General features: G+C 41.0%; 2 protein-coding genes across 2 annotated transcripts; both read left to right on the forward strand.

The window, feature by feature from the left end:
- The first annotated feature begins 489 nt into the window (after window positions 1–489).
- On the forward strand, window positions 490–11,819 carry LOC131879673 (arrestin domain-containing protein 4-like). The gene is made up of 6 exons (XM_059226045.1): window positions 490–1,099; window positions 7,182–7,295; window positions 9,852–10,069; window positions 10,154–10,336; window positions 10,681–10,866; window positions 11,162–11,819. The coding sequence occupies exons 1-6, from the start codon at window positions 958–960 to the stop codon at window positions 11,336–11,338; spliced, it is 1,020 nt and encodes a 339-aa protein (XP_059082028.1). The 5' UTR covers window positions 490–957; the 3' UTR covers window positions 11,339–11,819.
- A 425-nt stretch (window positions 11,820–12,244) lies between these two features.
- On the forward strand, window positions 12,245–16,344 carry LOC131879669 (major facilitator superfamily domain-containing protein 8-like). Its single transcript, XM_059226040.1, has 8 exons — window positions 12,245–12,431; window positions 12,589–12,853; window positions 12,925–13,123; window positions 13,205–13,479; window positions 13,564–13,642; window positions 13,705–13,979; window positions 15,386–15,585; window positions 16,075–16,344. Exons 1-8 carry the CDS (start codon window positions 12,315–12,317, stop codon window positions 16,249–16,251), a joined length of 1,587 nt encoding a protein of 528 aa, XP_059082023.1. The 5' UTR covers window positions 12,245–12,314; the 3' UTR covers window positions 16,252–16,344.
- Window positions 16,345–18,683: the final 2,339 nt, after the last annotated feature.

Genomic DNA, 18,683 nt, shown 5'->3' on the forward strand with positions numbered 1-18,683 from the left:
AATTTCTTGGGTACGTTGAACAATTAATCGGAATAGTTTTGAACCCCCTAGACGCTGTTAAGATGTTACTTTAAAGGCCTGACGTCATGTTGGTCTAGGCTTATGCCTCCTCGCGCTGTGAATATTAAGGAGTTCCTTCTCCTTCTTTTCTTACGAATGTGACGAGTCCTTTTGACTCACACTCTCGCTCTCGTAAAGCAAGTGGTGGTTGCTTGGTCGGTCTTGGAACCAGTTCGCCTTTTGTCAGTTTCTGCTGCTATGGCTCGTTGCTCGACCTGTGGCCCATCTGGTAGTAGATCAGGGTCGAAGAGATGCCTCCAACTATGTACATTCACATACTTTACCGACCGACGACCACATGTACGAGAACAAGAAGGGCCTGGGTCGCCTCCTTCTTTCGGTGGCCGACCCGTCCAGGATCCTTCTCAGGATTTTCTCCTCTCGTCTCTTGGCCTGCATTGAGCACTCCAAGAGTGGTTCAAATAGGCTCCTTCGATACCAGAGAGTGGTTATGCGTGTTGGCTGTGCCTGTCGCGTCCAAGACGCTCGGGAAGAATCATTAAAAAACAGGCTAAATATGTGATTTCCCAGCTCTGCTTTCGCTGCCAAAGACCGATCAAGATTATTCGCAGTTCGTATTTGGTCTTCGAGTGATCAACTTCTCCAGCCTCAGGCCTTTGAGCAACCCATTTGTTGGTGAATTAGTGACAGCTGTGTGGTGATTGGAGGTGAAGTGGCGGTGCCCGTCATCCATCGTGCTAGCCATACTATCCAACCATCTTTTCGGTACTACTCCTCCTCCTCCTCCTCTGGGTTGAATGCAACTATTTTAAGGAACAGGTGTGTCGTTTCCATGAAGCTCTGGTGATCGGGATATTCACGTTTGGTGCCGCTCATTTGCGAGATATTACTATTCTGATTAGTACTTCAAACGATTGACCCCTTGAGGCGTTCACCATGTGGCAAGGCAGCACGAAACTCACCAGGAAGCTCCTGAAGTTCCTGATTATGTTCGACAACTCGAATTTGCTGTTCTTTCCCGGCCAATTCTTATCTGGCCGGGTGATCATTGAAGTTGATGATGACATGCCAGTTATGGGTAAGTCCATTCTTCTGACCATTCAAGAGTGCCTAGAACAAATTTATGGCCATTATTTGGCGATTATCTATCCTAGTGGATTGTCTTTGGCTTTGTGCAGATGCTCAACGGGTTTCAAAAGAATCATGACGTTGAGTGAAGTTTTATGGAAAGTCACTGAAACGACGAACATTTTCCCAAGGCTCGAATGCATACGTGCTTGTTAAAATGAAGAATTCTCGTGCAAACTGTCTGGAACGTTCGAATAGTCGAATTATGCAGCAGGAAAGAGCCTTTTGGGGAAGATGGGCCACTCACCATTATGGCATCCACTCCACTTCCCGCCCATTCTTTCAGTCAATGTCAACGACTCGCCCCCAAAACAGCTAAAAATACCAGCCTTGGCGAAGGCCCACTTCGAATTATGGATCTAGAGCACCCATGATTGACATTTAGATCAGATGGAGAACAATGCAAATGTGCATAGCCTAAAGGGTTGCTCGCTTGGAATGCTAGTGTCTTGAAATCAATGGTGGCATTTTCAATCCAATCGCGGAAAACAATCGATTTGAAATGTCAGCTTGGAATTTCAGTGGTTGACCTTGTTCGCCATTTCTGCCTTCCGCTCCTTCACCTCGTGGGATGATTGATTAGCACCTAGCTTCTACTGTGTAACTATTATTAGAAGGCTCGATTCACACTTGACCGTTCGTGCCTAAAAAAAATGTTCGCACCCTCAAACCACACACAGCGTACCAACAGATTGGTTGTACAAACTCACACCTTACACACATCATTGGAGGATCGCATGTAGTCTTGAACTTCAAAAGATTTCATGGTTACAGGTGGCTTCCAGCTTTTCGGCACAAAACGTACGTACATACAACTCAAATGGAAACATGAAGGATTGCGATTGACGAATTTCGTCATTTCCTTCTCAAAAGCAAACTATCCAAGCACCTTAGACCTCAGAGTATCTCTGGGCGTTGGATTGTTTGGTTGGCTGGTTGTGTCAGAAAGTAGCGGTACAAAGTGGTTTAACCCCAGACCTCGGAACGTTCGATTGGACACAGATTTCTTGATATAAAATCCTCAGAATGGCCAATTTATGGCCAACAAGACTTTGAATGAGGGGTTGGGTCAGATTGAGGCACTTTGCCAGTATGGTAGCTACTATACTGCATTCTTCCCTCACTCAATTTCAACCAGTGAGCGGTGAGTAATGAGCAATGTTGGCTGCATATCTTGTATTATTTGCCACAAGCAAGAAAATTGTGCAATGTCGGTTATTTCTGGGGGATGTACTTTTTCAGATAACAAATAAGGATCTTTTGGAAAAATGTCTTCGTGAACTTCGGTTGGATTAGTCATCCTTAACTTACTTGATCATTTCATTTACTTAATTGAACCGTCTCAGATTTCGATATTTGGGGGCCTGTGTTTGATATAAGGAATTGATTTCGTAATGAGCATCTTTGCAATTCTTATTACGAATCGATGGATTGATTTCATTCACCTTAGATGTTTATACCTAAACATAACATTTAATACTTCACACTATCCATGGCGTAAAGTAGGGGGTTACAAAATTGTACGGAAATTTTGCGGCGAAAGACGGGCGGCAATGAATGGGCCAAAAGAAGCCTATTTCATATGCATGCAAGTTTGATACACTTTTCTACGTTCTGGCCTTATTTTCAAACGATAGCATCTTCTTGGCCAAGAACAGACACTGAATTGTAGCGTCTGTTTCTCTGAAACTTAGTCGCATTTAAAGTCGTTCAAAAGCTTACATGAGCAATGCTTTTCTCCAATCCTTTCCTTAGAAAATGAAGCACTTACTGTGTATTGAAATCATATTTCAACAGAAAGATGGCCTCAAAATCAAGAAAAGGATACCAATTACATTTATTCGCCGTCTCAGACAAGCACTTGATACTATTTCATGTTAACAGAGCCAATATGCATGATTCCACGACTGCTTTATATTACGTGGACGATCGTCAGAATCTACCACGTCAATATTAGTGTTTTAAATAAAGCAATATCCCGATAAAAATAAGTAAGTATCTAGACGACATGTAGATAACTTGTTCCTCCTAAAAAGCCAATTAGTGCCTCTAGTTGTTTAATGATGCTTAGATAAGGACGGAGCATGCCCACCAATAATGGATTGACGGGGCTTGAAATGACATAGTCACAGAAGTAGTTTTAGTTGGACTTTTGTACAATGCGAAGCTTGGCCCAAGGCATTGGTGATGGTTTAGAAGTGACAAAAGCATCAAGAACGGGACCCACGACTATCATTCAAACTTAGCCAGTTCCACCCCCATGAATGAGTCTGTTGCGAAGACAACTCTTGAGTGGGTTATGAGCAAAACTCCAATTAGCATGGAATGGATCCGATAGCCTCCTTCCTGATTCAGTAGGGTCTTCTTGGCATCGAAGAATGCCAACAAAACATTGGCAGACCTTAACAATCAAACCTCGACCGACAATCAAGCACCACCAATAAACATAAAAACTCGGCAGCTTGCCGACTACTGCGGCAAGCGAAAGTTGGAATAAATCTGCAGCTTGTATCGTATGTATGTAAAGTATTCATCCTGGTGGTGGAAGCATCTTCTTTCAGGCAGGCTCTTCTTCAACGTATTGTACGTTAGTGAAGGCCTCTCGTTGGTACGTTGTTGAGCTACCGACGGTGATTTCCATGATCCTTCTTCTTTTCCAATGGTCCTACTCCTTCTGCTGCTTCTCCTAGAAAACTGCCATCTCGTAGTCATCCTCGTCGTCGTCTTCGTCGTTTCACACTTTCTCGCCTTTGTTACGACATTTCTTCGCGTTTGACAAGAACAGACAGAAGCGAGAGAAAAGAAACTGCTTTGGTGCCTTATGAATCTTCCCATCACTTTGTTGGAATGAATGCGGGCTGATTTGGCAATCAAAGTCAGCTGGTCAATACGGTCCGAATCTCTCGATGATTGACCAACAATCGCCATTCTCAAATGCCGAGTTTCTAGTCCTGTATTGTTTGTCTGTGAAATTCTCAGGTGTACCAATACTAAGCGCGATCACGAAAGGATCACTAGATAATTCTCTACTAACGATGATGACCTCGGAAAGACGCTTCAAACCTCAGCTTCTGGCGAACCTCAAGTGGTTGCACCACAAAATTATCAGCCATTAAACCAATCATCGATATCTTGGGAGTTGAGACGTACCCTTGAAGGACTCCACAGATTGATTTCAAGCAATATGTTGGCAAAACGAGCCCCTAGTTTGTTGCTTCAAGAAAACAAATTGGCCCTTACCTTGACTCGATTCTACCCCAATCATTTCATATATAACTGGGCTTATTGCGCTTTTTGGTCTTCCTGAACGCGATTTGAATCCGAACGATGAGGGTGGATGAAATCTCATTTGACCCATTTTCCCTTCAAAATGAATTAACTATCATGAAGGAGGAGGAGTAAAAGAGAAGTTTGGTAAATGATATACTAGCAATTCCCAACCACCACCTCGTACTTCTCATGCTGCACTGGGCCGACTGACTTAGGCCAGGATGGTTATCATCTGAAATCTTGGCTTGAGGGATTTGGTTAGCTCTATAATTACAGATATTTCTAGGGTCCCTAATCGATTGCTAATGACAGTTTTGCTACGAATGTTATTGCTGTTTCGATTTGATCACCAAGAAGCACGTGGACTACAATGTGTTAGTGCGAGAAGAAGGACTTTGTAAACATTATTGTATGCCAACTGACATACGAGGATAACAAACCATTATGATAAGCCGTCAAACTTGTACGAACTACTTTGGTGGGAAGGTTTTTCAAACTGATGATCGGAAAAATTGCTACCAATGCAGTAGAACATTTTCGTTCCATATGGTTGATACATGAGCTTGATGTAGGGTCCACGATCCAAAATTTCCCTGGTTAAAATGCAATGGCTTTAGGGTCATTTTTTGCTTCAAACGGCACCGATTTGATAGAGAGTCAAACATTTCTTGTGAATGGATTTTAAATCGAACTCGTCTCATTTCCGCTTGGTGAGGTTTTTGAATTTCAAGTTAAAGAGGTAGATGGATTTGCTAGATTGGCCGTGGGCGAAAAATATATTATGTGTTACGCCATACATCAATTTGCATTCAATTTGCTTTTGAAGCCGCCCGTAAGTACATATACACGTTTTGTTACGAGACAATCCTTTCCAGAAATGAAAATACGGGTGTTCAATTACGAATTCATCCGTTTTTTAATCGATCTCGCATTCCACGAGGGATTTTGAAAGTGATCAATGTGAAGGCTATGCGTGCATTCACATTGCATGATGCGCGATGGAGAGAGTTCAAGATGTATTTTGCTCATATTAATGAGCGTGGCATTTTATGAGCAAGATAATTACTAGAGAGCTAAATAATATTTCATTTCGAGAGTCAAATATTGAGCATCCATTTTCTAAATTAAGGCCCTCTAATTTCATAAAAAGCTAGATGTTTCCTCATTTCTTTCAAGTCGCAAATATTTAGAAATTGAGTTAAATGGTTAAAAAGCCATCCAAAAAGGATCCCTCAAAACTTGTTCAAATGTAAGAAGGATCCCATTTTAGTGCCCGTTCTGTTTAGGGCTAAGCATATGAAAAAAAAACTGCCAAACCTTGCGAAGCGAATACTCTTTTCTCCTAAATATCGAGTTTAAAATGATTTGTTGTGAAAATAGTGCAAAAAAAAAAATTGGGGTAAAATCATTGCTTTTTATTTAAGGAAAATACAATTATAAACACAAGTTGCAAGTTAAGATTAACATAGGCTCTTGCAGCTTGCTGACCAAATATGGCAAAATTTCATACATTTTTATGCGGCAGGGTCAAACCTCAGGGTGACCACGAGCGTCTCTGAAGCTGATTCCGTTTATCACATAAATTAACCTCACAATCGAATCCATACATCAAAAATGACAAAGGGTCTCTATTAATTATTTGCTTTGTAGCAATTAAACGAAATGAATCCCTCTGGCTTGACTTAAAATATGCCGAAATGAGTGCTGCTTAAAAGGTATGCAAATTCAAGGAGGGAAAGTGGAAAAAGAACAACGAACACGCTCATCTCATGACAATGGTTGAATGGTTAAGTGCTTCAACCCAGTCGGATGGTAAAGTTCTCCAAGAAATATCCGTCCTAGATTGCACATGCAACACATATCTATATTTGCTTCTACATCTATGAACGGTCGGTATTTCGCAGACCGACCTCATCAGAGCACTTATCTTACTCCCGACTAAATCACATGGGCTTGCGATCAATCCGAATTCAAAATATGTCATTCACTCATCCTCTTATTTTGAGTGAAATTGTCTGTTGGCTTGGAATATAAAATGCAAGTCATTTCGGATAACAAGTTTGGCAAGGGGAAAATTGGCTTTCATTTCCCACTGAGGCGTATCAACCCACGGATTTGAGGAAAGTTTACCTTGGCGGTGAATCTGGATCGTTCAAGGCTTGAAGAATCCGACTAAGGGCCTTGAGGGGCTGTGAAGTGAGCAAATTACCGTGAATAAGAGGTTCTAGATTAAAAACAAATTGTTCCTCGTGATGGATCCGAGGCTCGAGACTCTTCTTTAAAAACGCCATTTAACTCGTCACGATGTTTGAGCGATAACGATTAGAGCCCGATCTTTTAGTTGAGGACATTGCCATACAATTCGATCATTGAATCTTCTTCTTCGTCAATGTTGTTTGAAACAAGAGCGACTTTCCGCAGAAAACATCGCAATCCCAAATCGTCTTGACAATAAAAGCCTCTCCAATTCTTTGACGTTCTGAGAGAGATCTATGTAGCCTACACAATAGTCGGCCTCTTCGAACAGACGAGTACATTAAGTGGTGTCTTCAATTTATGTAGAAGGTTGCAACTTCTTTTTCATCCACATATGACTCCGACCTATGAGCACCTTGACGTGGTCGTAATCATGAGCAAGCAATGCAGGTTATGGGTTCGAAAACAAATGATCACGATGCACTTTCAGAAATGCCGTCAAGAGATGATGAGTCCTCCCGCTCCATATTTGATTTTTCACGCGTGTTTTTCGATTGATGTTTCAGGTCTGTTCTTTCATGTCGTGGGCGAGGGCGTGGTGAATCTAGCCTCCAAAGCCGAGGCCGTTACCGATAAAGAAAACTACATCGACTTCAGACTCAGACTTTTGGGCGAACCGGGTACGGCAGTTTTATGGATATTAAACCACAATCTTCATTGACAGTGTATAAAGCTCTTTGACATGGAAAGGCTCGCCTACACGTGGGAACGTACTCTCTAACGCAAAGTGTATAATTATAGTATTTTCTACCAATCTTCCAGAAAATACTCATTTTGAAGGAGGGAACTATCTTTGTCACAGCAATCATCAGGTTGTGTTTCGGAAAAAGAAGGAAAACGTTGAGCTTAACGCTACTAACAGCAATTTTATGCGCAAGCTCAATAGTGCCATTGGTTTGCATATTAAGCTAGTTAATATCCTAAAAGGATAGGCAGATGATATATGACTCATTTTCAGTTAATGTTTAAGTAAATCCTTTTTCTTCAAATAGGGAAGTGTACGTATGTATACAGGCTTGGCTAGCAAATTTGAGACTCTCAAGCATAAATAGGCAGTAGAAATGCGGTCCTTTAGCACTCTAATAATGTCGAAATCTGGTGGGTTGTTGTACCCCAAAAACTCATAAATCAAATCATTATAGTCAACTAGACACTTCATGGTGGTTTCACATCCTGAGGCAGGAATAGTTTTGGAAAGGAGAGATCTCGCCCCCAACATTTCCATAAATGGAAATCGAGGGGTAGGAAAGATGTTATCAAACAAAGAAGGTGTTTTCTTTGACTTTTGAATCCCTACCCTACCTAGCTTTAGCATTTCTATTTCTTTCGCGAGACGTCTACGTAAAATGGAAACGGCCATGAAATGACGCCATAAAACACGAATGACACCCAAAGCAATTGCCACACTTCTTAAAACGCGGAGGGAGGAGTTCAGGGAATACTGGAGTAGAATGTCATGTGCAAACTCCCAAGTTTATTTTCAACACTTTTTATAATGATGTCATCAAAGCCGATTTTACGACAAATTGCAGATTAGAGAGATTATCCATTCGTCCCGGTTATCGCAAAAGACTTGAACGTGTTCAATGTTTAAAAGGATGTGAGGATCAAGCTCACAGGGCTAAGAAAATATGTGAATTCGTTTCATTCGTACATCTACGTATGTACGTAGTAGTTCAAGCAAGCAGTCGCTGTTGAAAGCGAAGAACACGACGACGCAGCAAAAGGAGATAGAAAGAGGAGAAGATTCTTGGCACCCATTGAGAGACACTTTCATTTGGGAAAGAAGAGGCCCTGCACTTACTTAAAGAGGAGCCAAGCTTCTAGGGAAGACACACGAATAGTACGTAGAGAACCCCACAAAAGAGTAAATTACACACCTGGAAAATGAGATTTCAAGAAAATTGGTTTAGTCGCAGAGGCAAAACTCTGACAGTGCCAAAAGAAAATCTGTCGGTCTATTCAAAGTGTTTTAGATGGGGGAGAAATGAGAGGCGGCCACTATTTTTTCCGTTTTCACACATCATAATGATATGAATGACGATTTTATTACTGGGAATGATGTCAATTTCGGGAAATTCAACTCCAAGTTTCATCAAGGCCGCCGATGTCTAGTATGACAAAGCTTCTTATCAATAATTAATGACCACAAATCTAAAAATGAACTTTTGCCGCCGCTATCTTCTTGAGGAAACCCCGTGAAGTTATTAGTATGAGCGAAGGCTGGTCAATTTTCAAATCTCTCCGAGACCGGTTCTGACATCACTCTTTTTAACAAAAGTTATGGCTATTCAATTGTCCCCCCAAATGGCTCTAGGAATAGGCGTTCACGAATGTAAAATGGATGGTCCGAGATGATATTGAAATGGGTGTCCCTTCGAAACTAAGTTATCTAAATTGACAGATTGCCGTTTTCTCTCTATGAATGTGACTGCACAGGTTTATTTGGGCGGTTAAAGACAGGATATAGTAGGAATGAGTCTACCAGCTTTTTTTGACAAATACAGCATAATCCGAAAATAACGTCCCCAAAATTAAAACCTCTTGTTTTATTATGCTTAAATCAAATGAAATTTTCACAAAACTATCAAAATAGATTTAGTTATTATTGAATGGGTTGGTTATACAATACGTATATTGACTTCAGAGGTTCATTGAAATCGAACGTTTTCTGGAAGTAAAGGGTGCGATGTCAAGTTTATACATAGTAGACAAATTTCGTAAACATCTTCTGTTTGGGTTCAAAGCTGAATACATGTGTCTTAATGCAACTATAAATATATTCGATTCACACACACACACACACTCTTACTCTAAACGGTATAAGCAACAAAGACATATCATATCGCAATTGAGGTCAGGGCAATTCTTGCTTTCCATGGGACCCTAAATTAGAGTAACTCTGCATCTGTATATAGTGATCAACGTCATTGTCTGCACTAAACGTATTCACACTAAAAAACCAAGTTTGAATTAAACTATCCCTCTATCCATCCATCGAAACAGATAACGTCTATGCACCAATGGCTTGAAAATCAAATTTGGTCAATGTCTAACTTTGTGAACAAAATTGTCCTTGTTGACGATGGCTCGTGTTGTACATTGCTTTTTACATTGCTTTTGAGCCTAATAAAAGGAAGAAAATGTGATCTGCATTCAACTATCCTTTCTTTCAGGTGGTGAATCGGTCATGTTGAGCTCGGGTATCCACAGCTTTCCCTTCAAGTTAGGATTGCCTTTGGGTTTACCCTCCACGTTCTTGGGGAAACACGGATGGGTCCAGTATTTTTGCAAAGCGGCCTTAAGGGAAGAGGGTGGCTTGACCCACAAAAATCAACAAGTTTTCATCATCATGAACCCGATCGATCTCAATCTGGAGCCTCCCATTCTGGCGGTAGGAAGAATTTAAAACATACTCCATTGAATTTTTGTTAAATGTGAGTAACTTCATTCCCGGACTTCTGTCTTTTTCCTACAGCAACCTTTCCATTGCGAGATTGAGCACAAAATTGGTATGACTTGTTGGTCATCAGGCCCAGTGACATGCAGAGTGAGGCTGGACCGCGGAGGCTACGTCCCTGGAGAGGCCATCTCCATTTGGGCCACCATTACCAACAATAGCAAAGTCACAATCAAACACACTAGGGCATCATTAACAGAGGTAACATTATATGGAACCAAATTTTGCCCCATTGTTTTTACACTATTGAATACCATTGAATGGTAGAATCTAGTTTTAGAGGGTCAAGATGTCGATAAAGAATCCCTATGACGCAGCATATATACGTAACTAGTGGCCAGAATCTCGTCGATAAAGTAGTTCTTGTCTTAGAGGTAGTAGCCTCGTAAGTCTGTAATCATTATTCTCCCATGAATGCATGATTTTGTGAGCGATTTGGGTAATATTCAGGGAACATGTGTGTCGGACTAATAGGTAGACTCAAGGCTAATTTCACCTTCAACACGGGAAGAGATGTTGAGTTCGTCTCCCCATTCTTCTTTCAGACCATCCAATACGTCACAAGAAGCAAAATTATTGAGACCGAAACTCGAGAATTATCTTCCGTGAGTCGTGGAAAAATCCGAAATGGGGAGGCGGACGATTGGAAAAACGAAAAGCTATTCGTCCCGCCCCTTCCGCCCACCAACTTGCGGGGATGTCATCTCATCAGAATACAATACGACGTGTTTGTAAGTGTACTACCAACTATGCACATGTTCAGAGTCGAAAGACACATGCACCACCACCATCCATGATTCATTCATTCACTTGGCAATTCCGCGCAAAGGCCTCGGGCTGGGTGGGAAATCTCTTCATTCCTTGATGAGGAAGACCAGTAATGACACTCATATCCAATTCATTAATCTCAATGCGACTCTAGACAGTCCTGTGGCATAAACCTACGTACTTATTATCTTGGATTTTTCAATTGAATTTTCCAAGGCAAGGCTACAATCAAAATACACGCTCTCCTTTATTTTCCAGTTCATTGTGACTCCGAGCAACCTGGAAAAGCCCATCAAGCTTCAATTGCCCATTATGTTGGCCACCTACCCACTTCGGAATGAGGATGGGACCTTACGGAGGAACAAAACCAAGATTGAGTACCCAACCACCCTGCCTATTTTCCGACCTTGGCTGGACGAGAAGACCTTCCAATGAAAGAAAGACCAGAACAACCAACTATCACACCATGAAACGTGCCATTGAATACAAAGACGTTGTAAATAGGCTAGCAGATGGGTGCGCGTGTGTATTGAGACACTCGACACCGTTTTAGAGTCAACTTGTAACTTTGTTGTAGTCCAATTCGTATGGTGATATTTAGTGAACGAAGCAGTCTGTAAAAGATACCTACCTATATGAGCATGAATGTGACTTAACTCTGCATATAAAACCCGCACACACACACACACGCATAAAATTAGAACAAATTTGTCCAATAAAGTGGAGACATAATAAACATATACACTCACCACGTGTCTGTCTAGTCCAGTGCCGCTTGTTGAAAAATAATACCGAAAATGGAAAGGCAAAGCAATGAATTGACTTGGTGAAAAAACATATGTATTGTACAGTACATCTGGATTTGTTAATTTGTTAATCGTGGTACCATTTTCTTGTATCTGAGGTGCCTAAGTAAAGAGCAATAAATGATACCGTAAAAATGCATTTATAGCGTTACGTTTTTGGTGTTAAGCCACCATGACACTCGTAGCTAATGCATGCATGTATGTGAAGTGGTGGCTTCGTACTTTCAAGACTGAAGTCGAGATCGAATATTGGTGGTGTTTGCTCAAAAATGACAGTTACAATAACACTTTGACTAAATGGATTTATAATATCGACAAATGTCGTAAAGGATTTATGGCCTTGGAAGGCTTCTGACCTCAACATGTGGGCTCCCTAATGAGATAGATATTACTCATGTACACTGCGTTAAATAAATTGAGATTTGACAAAAAGCCCAGCTTTATGGCCCGAAATACTTCATGAATAAGCCCTCCAAGTGGCTCAGCTGGAGGATAAAATCTTATCAAAACCTTGTAAAGGACTTAAAATAAAGGCATACATTTTAGTTGCTTTTGGACATTGGAGTCTTTCAGTCATCAGTCCAGTTGTGACAACTTAGTTCACCATGGTCAACGAAAATCGGGCACGGATTCGTTCCCTCTTCATTGTCCACACGGCAATGTTAATTCTAACCCTGGGAAGTAGTATTATTTACACCGGGCTCTATCCCTACCTCGAACTGGTAAGGGCAATTGAAAATGCACAAACATCTCCAAAAAAGGGCAGAATGTTAGTGATCATGTGTAACAATGTCCGTTCCTAAAAAAACATGGGTTCTTCCTGACCCAGGCAAATTTACTGGTGTTACTTGCAAAATTACCAGACATCCATTTTTTTAGCTGGACCCAAATGTGAAACTGGACGAGTATGGGTTCGTGGTGGCGGCGGATGCATTTGCTCAGATGATTTTCTCACCACTCTTTGGGATAATGGCAGACAAGATGGGTCAAATTAGGGTAGTGGCCATCATTTGCGCGGCCACCTTCTTTGGAGGCAATGTCTTTTTCTGCCTGGTACCTCTTATTCCCCGAGAAATTGGAAGCTTGCCCAAACCCAGAGTTTGGGCTCTCTTGGTGGCCAGATTTATCGTCGGAATTGGAACAGGTGGAACATTTGAATAGCATCAAATGACAGATAGGGCAATTACACTGACCTTCTTCGCCTTGACATTTTAGCTATTAATGCGGCAGCTCGGGCTTATGTCTCTAAGGTTACCACCCTCTCAGAGAGAACTACTCATGTGGCCTTGTTGTCCTTGTTCCAAACCTTGGGATTCATCATCGGCCCAGCACTCCAATCAGCTTTGACCCCTATCGGGGAAAAAGAAATCGGCGATGGCTCGCAATTTGTCTTCGACATGTACACGGCCACGGGGTAAGTAAGACTTCAAGCCACTTACGGCAAAACTAAGGATTACAATAGGGTATTTTAATCCATTTGTTCCCTACGTTCCAGATGGGTGAGTGCAGCGAATGGAATCTTGGCTCTTATCCTATTTATGCCCGGAATCTTTGTCGAGTTCTTTGAGGCTCCGGCAGAGACCGACACCGTCGAATTGGTGGAGGATGAGCCCGATGAAACACAGGATGTACCCAAACCTCTTCCTAAGGCTCTTCAAGAAATGAAGAAAAAACCTGCCGAGCTTTTGAAACAATTTTCACAGATTTCTTTAGTTGATGCACAGAGATTGGTGGTTGATACTCCCGAATCGGAGATTGAAGAGCCCAAGAGTGAGTAGTGACATCTGAACCACCTAATTTACCTAAGGTCACTCAATTAAAAAACTGTGCAAACTTGGGTTGTCTTCATTTCAGAGAAAGTCGATATCCTGTCCGCGGTTGTTTCCACGTGGGGATTCTTCTCGTTCTATTGCAGTTTTGTGCTTTTGGAAACGTAAGTTGGTCTAACTCAACAGTTTTCTATCATGTATCGGAACTATTTGTTTGTTATTCCAGATTGGTCACTCCTATGGCAATTGACCAATTCGGCTGGAGTAAGGAAGACACTATTCTGTATATTGGTATCTCCATGGCTGCTGGAGGAGTGTTGGCTGCCTTCTGCTTTGCGGCCATTGGACCTTTGTCGAAGCGGTTTGACGAGAGACTGATTCTGATTATTCTTGGCATCATTCCCATGATTGTGGGACGATTAGTCATGATGCCAATAGGTTCCAAAATGCCCCCACTTCGTGGAAACCTCACTATATGCGATAACTATGACCCAAGCATGAGTAAGTTAATGCGTGTAGTTAAGTTGACTTTTCATTCCCGAAGGCACAAACCTTCACCGATAAGGTAACAAATAGGATCAGATAGGATACGTAGATATAATTTTAATTAAAATATCCCAATTTAAAGTCTCTCTCAGTCATTTAGGGAAAAGTGTCGGTGTAATCTTGGGAAAAAAACCTTAATTTGAGATCTTTCAGAGTTCAATGAACCAGGAAAGGAAATATCATTTTAACTTACGAGTAGATGTGGCATTTGATTGGATCGTTTGATATGCTTGATTCATCACTACCACATGTTCACGCTAGGATCACCCGGTAAACCGGTTTGTACTGAGAATACGGCTTGACTTTAAGAAAACCGTTCCTTTTTAGAAGACTTTTTTTTTGGATTGTTAGTAGAATGATAGTGAAATTTACACTAAACGAACGCAATGATAGAAACAATTCAATGGAGGCAATCCATGGAGTTGGAAGTCCACCTTTTCTTTCTCAAAGTTATTGTGGAGGTCACTCTCAACCTCGATATGAAGGAGAAGTGGCCTACTTGAGTTTCTTTAATGTAGAAAACAGAGTAGGGCAACTACCTCCAAGTAGCCCTGCACTACTTTCTTGGCTCCCATGTAACAAAGGTATTCACATCAAATGGTTCTTTGATCCATAAGCCTCATTTGGGATCCGGTTATTGGAGGCTTGCATGGAGGAAGACAACCTCTGATTGACACCAATTTTAGTGGTTTGTTGTCTTTTTATTTTTAGTTACTTTTCTTTTTGTTCACTAAAGACCCATTCATCACATTAAAATACAACACACTAAGACAATTGAAAGTTACAATTAAATGACGGGATTCAAACTGCAATTCTCTCCCTTTCAATTGGAGTAAAGATTGTTTCATCACAAGGCGGTTGTAATACATTTTCGGCTGTCACGTGAAACAAGTTGCATCGAAAACTCATGTCTATTTTTTTATTCAAATCTAAGAAGTTGGCTCTATTCAAGTTGAGGATGCTAAGGAGTTGGTCCCAAATGGCGCAAGTGAAACACTGCGTCACTATAAATCCATTCTTTGCCATATGCAACAAAACATAATATTCCAAGAGGCGACGAAACTGAAATAGAATATTAATGCCTCTCTAAGGAATGGCGGTAAGCTGATATTGATTAGTCCCGTGCTACTAGTATTTTCAAATCTAGACGTTGATATCAACTGGAGGATAGGAATTTTTATGACCTTTTTCAGATAGCAAGAAGACCTTTTCTGCGCAGGAAGATATACGCATTGGTAAAAGCAAAAGAATTTGAGTGGGACAGGGCTAAAAAGAATTGCTTTCGTATAAACTAACGTTGACTTCATTCCAAGAAGAAACCAAACCACACGAATGGAAACAATCATTCTTTTTATATTCAGATTTGACTTCAATGATTGGTTCGGAAAATCGTGCCGGACCATCCGATGAGGTGGGATGCCCTTATTGTTGGTGTCTGGATATTCCGCAGATGTCCGTTCTTCAGTTCATGATTGGATTTGCTATCGTTGTCATTGGGTATCCGTTCTGCATCGCCATTTCTGGATCCCTCTTTAGTAAAATTGTGGGCAAGCATGCTCAGGTAAGGAACACAACAGAAGGACTTTACAGTTGGATTTAAACGTAGGAATTGTTCACTAATCACTCATTAATGAAACATTGCTTACGCTTGAACGCTACAAGGCCACACTTTCAGAAGGTCACGGCCATAGATGTAAAGTAGATAGACAGGTCGGACCCCCAAACTTCCATTGCTGTTTGTCCTTGTGATTACGAAGTTAGATTATGACGTTAGAGCCCACAATGCCCCTTAAAAAGTATTCTAATCGTTTGAATTCATTAGAATCTATTCACATATCATGTGTCTCTCAAGGGCTTCCAAACAACTTGCACGAAATTACAACAGTATTTGCCGTGGCAACGCTCGTCTCCAATGCACGTCAGAGCAAAATTATGGACAATCATTAATAAGCTTTCTCAGAACTGCAAAGAGTTGGCAAAAACTGGAATAAACATACGAAAGTGGGTTTTTCGCAGACAATATTTGCATCTATACCTTAAATCTTTGCAGGGATTCTGGATGGGATTATTGACAATGGCTGGCAGTTGTGCCCGAGTGGTGGGTCCGATTCTATTCACGTGGCTCTATGAACAATTTGGTATCTATATTACCTTCTCGATTATCGCTGCCACACTTGTCGTTTCTCTTGTCATGTACATTGTTACGTACAAACGTTTCAAGATTTAGTTGCAAGCGATCTCTGAAAATAGATCTCAAGATTCCTGCCTCTTTTTCCACTCTGAGAACCATGTGAAATATAAGAATATTTGGGTGAGCTGATTTCTGAAGGTCATTCTTTACCTTCCTTCTTCTGTGCACAATTTTATGAACTAGTTTATTGATAACCTTAGTTATAGGGACAATAAAACTTCCCCACCGTTTGAATGACTTTACGAATAGCTAGCAAACAATGACGCCGACTACCTAATCGATAAGAATGTTTTGATCAAATGGAAGTCAATGCAAGTCTTAACGCTGTAACACTTTTGTTTCGTTTCGCTTCGTGCTTTGATTGTTCAGAGAAAATGCACTTTCGATCACTTGGTTGGAGACTTGAGGCATCAAAATGTCTCCACAAAGCCCGGCTCAACTTTTTAGGGCCCCAATCCCGGGTAAAGATGTCAACGGGACACTCACTCCATTCCTCAGTAAAGCGAGTGCAAAGGCAGCCAAGGCTCGCTTCGACCTTGAAATCCAAGTCTAAGACTCAATTCTCTTGGTCTTTCAAAGTCTTCTCAAACTGTATTTCTCTGAGGAAATTGCTACCACAAATTAGAACCAGGGGAGAATCAAAACCAGGAAAAAACCATATAAAATTGAAGACATGTGGATTCCTTGTACTTCTAAGGTTGCCAATGTGCCAAGAACATTAATCTGTCAACGCTTTGGGGATTAGGATCTAGTGATGATGATGGTGATTTTGTCATACCACATATCAGTGCCAGAGATGGTATGACACGAAAGGAGGCAATGGAGTCTCACTTATTTGCTTACTTTCTCAATCAAGGTTTCAGACGTGCTTTCAGGATAATCGTAGAAGCGGAAGTAGCACCTACAGTATTTGCTTTCTTCCTTCGAATGAACGATAAAGGACTCTTAATTATGAGAACATGGTTTGATGAAGGAATTCCAGAAGTTCCGAATAAAAGTACTCGAGAAAAAGATCAGAATTCTCGGGTACCTTTGGTTATGATACAGCGTCGAATGTATTCGATCCTGGAGGAGCCAATTATTTGACTTCAAATAGTACTATCGCACCCCGTAAATGTTCATATCAGCCTTTATTGGATTGAAGATAACTCTTTCAGCTACGCTTTCCCAGGTTAAGGGCTGGATCAAATTGCATTTGCCCCCATAAAATGGCCAACCAAGCCTTATCCATGGAGGTATCGATTTAACTGGAGGTCTATCAAGTTGTCGCCGTATACCCCGGTAGGCTTTGATCTCATTGGGAAACGGGGCTAAAACGATGAGTTAGGCCTTACCTTGGATCGGTTTTCACCCTCCATCCTGTTTAAGAGGTTACTGCTCATTATTTCCAGTCAATATGGTCCAATTTTCATGTATATTGTTGTTTATAATTCTAAATGATTGACATTGGAATTCCAGGATCGTGCAGTAATTGGCCCCTTTTTCGCTCTGTAGTTAATAAAACACGTCTGATTCACTTTCTAGGAGTGCTTGGATGTTTCTGGCAACCATTCACATCAAAAATATTTTGGAACTTTACACGAATTCTTGTCACTTGTAATTTTTATTCGAGCAAGTCAAATTTCATGGTTCGTCCATCTTGTATCACCCGTTTACCTCAACTTAACTTGGACAACTGAAAAACGTGAACAATAGGACAAAAATCCTGGTAGACAGGAATTCCTCTAGCTACAGCTATGACCTGGATAAACGTTATTCTCCACCGATTAGTTGGCGGTGCTCATTTTTAATTTTTTTGCAAAATGTTAAAAGGTTTAGATAGAGACTTTAAGGGTTATTAATATCGTGTTAGATTAGGTTGGGTTAGGTTGGGTTGGGTTAGGTTAGATTAGGTTTGATTAGGCCAGGTTAAGATTTAAAAAAGTAGCACCGCCAACTAATCGGTGGAGAATAACGTTTACCTATGACCTGGCCCTGTTCCTCCCTATAATTTCGAATGTTTATGGCAAGGGAATTTGCCTGACTTGGAGAGCATGACCATGATTTTTTCAATTTCTGGTCGGGAGGTTGAGTTCAATGGGTTCTAAAATTTCCGTTATCCTGTTAGGGTACATTTCGCGGAGTCAAATATGTCCAGTGTAACGTCGTCTATGCCTTATCGTAGAAAACGTTCATTGGCTATACTCGTGGCATGATTTTAGGCTTTAGGAGAAATTTATTGCAAAATGAATTATGACACTGACACGTGTTAGGTGGATTCGTAAATTGATTATAGGGCCTTTTGCAAAAGATAAGTTAATGTTACTTTTTGTTTAGACATCCCAACATTTGGAGAACCTTGATATTGGTTCACCATATCGGGAAAGTTGCACGTACCCTTCCAGTTTGCCGTACTCTATCATTTCCCTTTTTTGGGAGGTGAAATATCAAATATCTTATCTTAGAATTAAACTAATTCATTACGGCGA

Source organism: Tigriopus californicus, chromosome 4 (genome assembly GCF_007210705.1).
Source record: "Tigriopus californicus strain San Diego chromosome 4, Tcal_SD_v2.1, whole genome shotgun sequence".
Classification (NCBI taxonomy): Eukaryota; Metazoa; Arthropoda; class Copepoda; order Harpacticoida; family Harpacticidae; genus Tigriopus; species Tigriopus californicus.